The 6,417-nt window shown below is 37.9% G+C and overlaps 1 protein-coding gene across 1 annotated transcript in view; it reads left to right on the plus strand.

The window, feature by feature from the left end:
* Positions 1-6,417, plus strand: part of TXNDC5 (thioredoxin domain containing 5 (endoplasmic reticulum)) — an 18,586-nt gene that overhangs the window by 4,775 nt on the left and 7,394 nt on the right. The window contains exons 4-6 of the mRNA XM_010288615.1: positions 1,900-2,015; positions 4,251-4,337; positions 5,546-5,686. Coding sequence (XP_010286917.1) covers positions 1,900-2,015; positions 4,251-4,337; positions 5,546-5,686 — 344 coding nt within the window. The remainder of the gene's footprint in view (positions 1-1,899; positions 2,016-4,250; positions 4,338-5,545; positions 5,687-6,417) is intronic.

Consider the following 6,417-nt stretch of genomic DNA (forward strand, 5'->3'; position numbering starts at 1 on the left):
CAGGCTGCTCTTCTAGATGAATATAATCCACCTGCTTCCTCTTTACTGCCCCCATCCCACTCCAGTCTGGCCCCTTATTATTATTGTTTAGCTTCCTTCCTCCAGAATTTAATGTGGGCAAAACACTTCGCCTCAATTTGGCCATTTTAAAAAATACTTTGTCTGGAAGCTTTTAATGTCAGAAGTGATACCTAACATGGGAAATTTCACCCCCTGCATGGTGGGGTTTTTAGAGAATGAGCAAGATCTTACAACACAAACTTTGGGCTGCCGTAACAACAGACGATCCTACCATCTCTCTCTGTTTTCCTAAAAACAAAGGCCAGATTAAATTAACTCTGTGCCTGCGTGATACCACCAGTGAGGGAGATACTAGAGCTTCTTAAAGTAACCATTAACTAATTAGAAATATTTTCAAGGGTAAAAGAGCATTTTTTGCAGCTAACTTAAAATTTCCCAACCTGTGTGGCTTAACACAGAATTACATCAAAATTCTTCATGGATTCTTCTATAAGCCATCAGGGAGATGCTAAGCATTAAACAAATTTACAGTCTGAGAAGGTAGTTAGGTTTAGTTAGGTGTAGTGTATGTGTAAATGTTTCAGTATTCTTATTTTCCGTCCACTGGCATTCATAGAGGAGACATTCGGTCATATGTGACGGTTGAGCAGGTTTATGATCTGTAAAGCTGTTGTCCTCTCTTGACTTCAGTTACAAGAAGTTCAGTGCTTAAATTTAGCAGGAGGCTTAGTAGTTCCAGCTGGAAGGTTGGCTTTTGGTCTTGAAAAGTGTCCCTTTACCTTTTTGGTGTTTTGCTGGGGAGGAGAGTATATCACAGAGTATGTGCTATAGAATAGCTGATTTTGACTAGATGTTCTTAGTCATTCACAAGAAATTTCAGTTTGCAGTTTACTTGACCAAAGCAAAGCAAGTCAATTAGTTTGAAAGTATTCTTGGTGCAGAACAGGCAAGTTAGAGTACACTACTATTGCAGTTTACATTTCCTAGTTATTTTGTGACATCTTTCCTCTTACCTCCTTTTGCCAACAAGCCCTCAAACTAGAAATAAATTCTAGTAATATCAGCCCCAAAGCAGTCTTCAAAGGATTATGAATAATTCTGTTAAAAAGAGCTTTTCTCCAGTTGCTGGTGTTTACTTCAAATTAATTTGATTTTTTTCGTTGTTTTAGTTAAGTTCATTTTTATTTTGTATTATCAGAGCCTTGCCTTGATGTGTGCAAAAGCATGCAGCGTCTTGAATTAATAGTAATCTTAATTGAAGGAAATTACGTATTCTGGTACTCTGCAATTAAGATTATACTTAAGCTAAACATTAGTAGGAGATAGTACAGAGACACTCCTCTCTATAAAACACAGCAAAAATCCACTAGAGGCAGCGATTTCTGAATAGTTGACATGAAAATACAAAGGTCAGAAAAAGGAGAATGGAAAGCTGAACAAAATTATTTACGTAGTTCATGAACTTAATGCAGTGGTGTTTCCTAAGGAACGTTTAAGTCTAATACTTGCTTTCATTTATGCTGTTCTAAATACATCTTCCTTGGTGGTTCTTTCTACTCTGTAATAGGGTGAGTGATTGACGTGGTAGAATTAGATATTGTAGCAAATGGTTATGTTTTAATATCATTTGTTGGCTTCAGGTTGTGAAGCTGTTTGGATTTTCAGGGAAATTGCCAGCACTGTGAGACTGCATACAGTATTGAAAACCTAATTGCTGAAGTATTCTGTCCTGGCCTTTGATTCACAATGTTTCCTATCTTTAACTCAGGAAATACCATGATAAATTTGCAGTCTGAGATTAGTACCTAGTCTTTAATTGCAGCCAAATCCATTCCAGATGAGTTAAATCTTTTTCTTTTTTTTCCTTTGCCTTAAAAGGTAATCACTTTATCAAATTCTTTGCCCCTTGGTGTGGTCACTGCAAGGCTTTGGCCCCAACCTGGGAACAGCTGGCTCAAGCCTTTGAGCATTCGGAAGCTGTCAAGATTGGCAAGGTAGGTGAAGCGCTCTTAGTCTGAAAATGTGTTTTGTGTGAATGAATGTTTCAGCCAAGTATCACACATTTCATGCTGTGATTTGCAAATGACAGTTGTTTTGTTTGTCACCTCTGAAATCCTTTTATAGTCATAGTTTCTATTTTAATTTTGAGATGGTTATTCTTTTTTCTTGCACATCCACAGTTGACAGGACTCCCTTATTTTAAGCAAGGACTTCTTAGAAACACAGCTAGCTCCCTGTGCTTCAGAGGGAGATGGGAGTAAGTCTACTACTTCAGATGCAGGAAAATATTTTGAGATTTGTTTTTTCTTATGTTTCCCCTTTGTCAGAACTTGATAAGACTTCCGTATTTATTTTGAGTGGGAAAGTGACTTCTAATTTGCTCTTTACAGCATTGCATTCCTTAGTAAGCTTTAGACCTACAGGGCTTCTTACGATTAATTATTTATTTTCTTCTTTACCCCCCCCCCCCTTTACCCCCATAGAACTTTCTAAAGGTTTCAGGGGGTCTTCCACGTTAAAAACTGATATCTTGTCCTGCTTTACTATTTCTCTTAGGGTTGATAACCAGGTTCTGTGGTGTATTTACCATGCGAGCTTGTTACTTGTACGTGGAGTGACTTCTGTGCAGAGGTATGGAGGTGGTCTGGCAATTGCAGTTACTGGCTTTATTTGCTGACCCATACCTAAGTCCAGGTGGCTCATGACATGAATTCCTCTGTGTTTGCCAGTGGTGGAAAACTGACTGGGCTCAACTTCCATGTCCTTAAGCTTTCAGAGTGGTTCCACTGATCTGAAAGACTGCGTAACAGTTAGCAGTCAGTCCTGCAGAGGAACAAAAACCTGGCTCTCTTCCCTGCCTCTGCCCTCGTAGAGCTTTCAGCTGTTACTAGGGGTGATGAGCTTGACTTCTTTTTTTTTTTTCCTTTTTAATTATTTATATTTTTAATGCTTTTGAAAATCTGCTAATTCAGATACACTGTAGATGTACTGAGCAGGTCAGCATAGTTAAACTTCAGAGAAGACATACATATAATTTTGAGACCTGGTGGATATAAAATCAGATTCCCTCTGTGAAATAAAGTATCAGAGGCTATTGTTCCTTTGATAGCATCTACACCAAATGTTGCATCTGCTGATGTACTTTTTGAGAACCTGGAATGCTTGCTGTCTGATAAAATCATTGCTTAATTTAAGTATCTTCTTGGAGTTACAGTTCTCTGTTATCCAGAGAAAAATAAAAAAAAAATTCCAAAATTCCTGTTTTATTCCATTGTCTGTTGTATTCACCGTTACTATTATTGATATTTGCTATTTAATGCAGCCACTAAGATTTGTCTCGATGCCTAGACAATTTTATGTAAGTGTATACATTACGAAACTATTTGAAACATGTCTTGGCTAAGATTATAAGTCTGTAAGTAAATAGGAAACACAACTGTTTTATGAAGATTGAATTGTGGCCTTCATGTAATCTGGGGGAATAGTGTCTTGATAGCAGTGATACCTACTGGCAGGATGCTGTTTAATCTTTAGAATTGATCTTCAGTGATCTGGAGCAAAGTGTTTCTAATGTAAAACTCAAAATCCAAGTGCTGTGTTGAGCAAAGGCTCCAGTGCTCAAGTTATCTTTTTTTTTCCCTCTGCTTCAGAAAAGACTATGAACTGGTAACTTTACAGAATGGTTTATGACATATTAGAATTAAATGTTGCTACGCACTTGGAACTTCCCTTGGAGCAAAGTTAACTTGCTAGCTGTTTATTGTTGTTTATTGTTACATGTTGACTACTACTAAAAGAGTAGTCTTTTCAAAAATGGATGAGCCAATATATCTTCGCTTTAAAGCTCTCACACATTAGCGATTTGTGTCTTATTGTCCATGCAGTGATTTTATTAACTGAGAATACCAAGTACTTGTTTTAATTGGAATATTTAATTATGTCTTCATTGTTCTTTGTAGCTGTTACTACTTCATTCTATCTGTACCTCCCTCCCCAATCCCTTCTTAAAACAAAAGTCACACACACACAGCCTCCCAATTATACAACCAAACCACTGTTTGGAAAGCAGACATAATCATTCTCAATACAGTACTTGGTAGTGAGTTTTGCCAAGCCATGTATTGCTTGTTCCTGTATTTTTCTGAGATTTTAAACGTAAGGGAGGCTATGATGCTTGTTGTGTATTTATTGTATGCACTGAATGGTTTGTATTTCTTTTCAAAATGTAGGTTGACTGTACCCAGCATTACGAAGTCTGCTCTGAAACTCAAGTTCGTGGCTATCCCACACTGCTCTGGTTTAGGAATGGTGAAAAGGTGAGTCTGCAAGCTCAGCAAAAGATCAGGCCATTTCTTTTCCCGAATAATACTTGGACTATGCTTGCATCCTGGGGAAAAAAAAAGATCAAATGGGCATGTAGCAAAGTCTGCTTGCGTGACAAAAGATGAGGGAGATTCAGTCTGGTACTGGAAGAGTTATCCTTCATCCACAGATGAAAGTTAGAGCTTTTTGCTCTTTGTGCTCTGCAAATAACTGGTATGATGTTCATAAGTCTGTAAGTAGTAACTCCAGTTATGCTACTGTGTGAGAGAATTCTGGATTTACCTTCTCTTAATGCCTTACCTCCTATGGGATGCAAAAACATAGATGAAATAGGAATAATAAAAAACTATGTAATTTTCACAATGCGTATCAGAAAGTTTCTCATCTGCAAGTAGTGCTTGTCTGCAAATTTTCCATCTTATAAATCTGAACACTTTGTATGACACGGTGAGTGAGGGTCCTGTGGGCTCAGCTGACACTTTTCCTTGTAGCAAGTGAAAGAATTATAATAATCTGAAGTGAAGGGGAAGTACAATATTTATAAATACCATGTACATGAACAGCAGCCAATAAACATATTATAAATAGTAGTGTTACTTACCATTTGTTTCACACTTTCAAGATAAATTCTATGGATTAAATGGATATTTAAAATAGTTCTGCAAGCAGAGAACCCAGCACTCCTCTTTCAGCTCTTACCCACTAACTTGCAGAAGTTTTTTGTTCTTGTGCCCCATTCATCTTGCATTCCTTTTGGAACATCTACAGTACCAGAGGAATAAATTTTGCTACTCAGTCCATTTCAGTGTTTGTTGCTTCTGGCAGTTTTCCGCCACTCTGAAGAGAAAGCGGCTGTAAGTACATACCAGTGCCTGTGAGGTTTGGTATAAGCACCCCTATAAGACCAAACACTCCAGGGGATTTAAATGAAACAGCACCTGGATTTTCAAATCCCAACCTGATTCATACAGGAAATACATGGCCTTGTTACCACTCAAGCAGCTGTTGCCAGAATCTATGGCAAATCCTGAAGACGTGAACGGAATGCCATGGAGAGGTTTAACAAGTAGATAATCTTATTTATTATGAATATGCTTACACTTGGCAATCTTAGGTTTTGCTGATAATTATTTATTTGCTAATTATTTATTTGCTAGAATAACGCATGTACACACTTGCACAAACTATTTGATAATTGTAGGGTGACCAGTACAAAGGGAAGAGGGACTTTGATTCCTTAAAGGAATACGTGGATTCCCAACTACAGAGCTCTGGGAAAGAGCCACCAGCAGATAAACCCGCTGAAGCGCCGCAGCCACCCGCAGAACCCACCCATGTTGAGGTAGGTGCTCCTGCACTCTGCAGCCGTGTTAAAAGCATTCAGCCTGTCCAAGTAGCCTGTCCAACAATTTTTAGATGTAAATTGTACCAAATATTTTCCTGTGTTGGGTTGTTTTGTTTTTTTTTAAAGCAATAATGAGTGGAATCAGATCATAAATCTTAGTGATACTTTTACTAACCTGGTGAACTGAAGTAGGTTTAAAAAAAAAAATGTGGCTCCATTTTTATGGTTGCAGTAAGTTGTTTAAGTAGAGTAGCATAAATGTGGTCTTTTTTGGTCTGTGGAACTGCTGGCATCTCGGCCTGTATGACAACAGATTTCATTGCTATGGAGATGAATGTTTCTTGCAAGATTCTCACTTGAACCCAGGAGGATGGTGCATACTGCTAAACCACTAAAAAAAAGCCAGGGTCCTATACTTATAGACTATCTGCAGAAACAACAAACAAGCAAAGGTTTTGAAGACTGATGTAAATGTGGCAAGGTAATGTGTGCCGTGACAAGAAAACTCCTTGTGTTTGGAGGCTTTTTCTGTTCCAGGTTGTAGGAGCTACAGAGGTTATGAATGTTGCCAAGGAATTCGTAGGAATAACTTTATCACCTTTGCATGGTTGTACATCATGTCATTCAGTTTTCTGTCTTACATCACTTTTGCATTTCATCTGCCCTTTTTTTTTTTTTTGCAGCTGAATATAAAATTGGTGAGGTTGAGAAATTAGGGATGGTTTTCA

This window comes from Phaethon lepturus, unplaced genomic scaffold (genome assembly GCF_000687285.1).
Source record: "Phaethon lepturus isolate BGI_N335 unplaced genomic scaffold, ASM68728v1 scaffold14626, whole genome shotgun sequence".
Classification (NCBI taxonomy): domain Eukaryota; kingdom Metazoa; phylum Chordata; class Aves; order Phaethontiformes; family Phaethontidae; genus Phaethon; species Phaethon lepturus.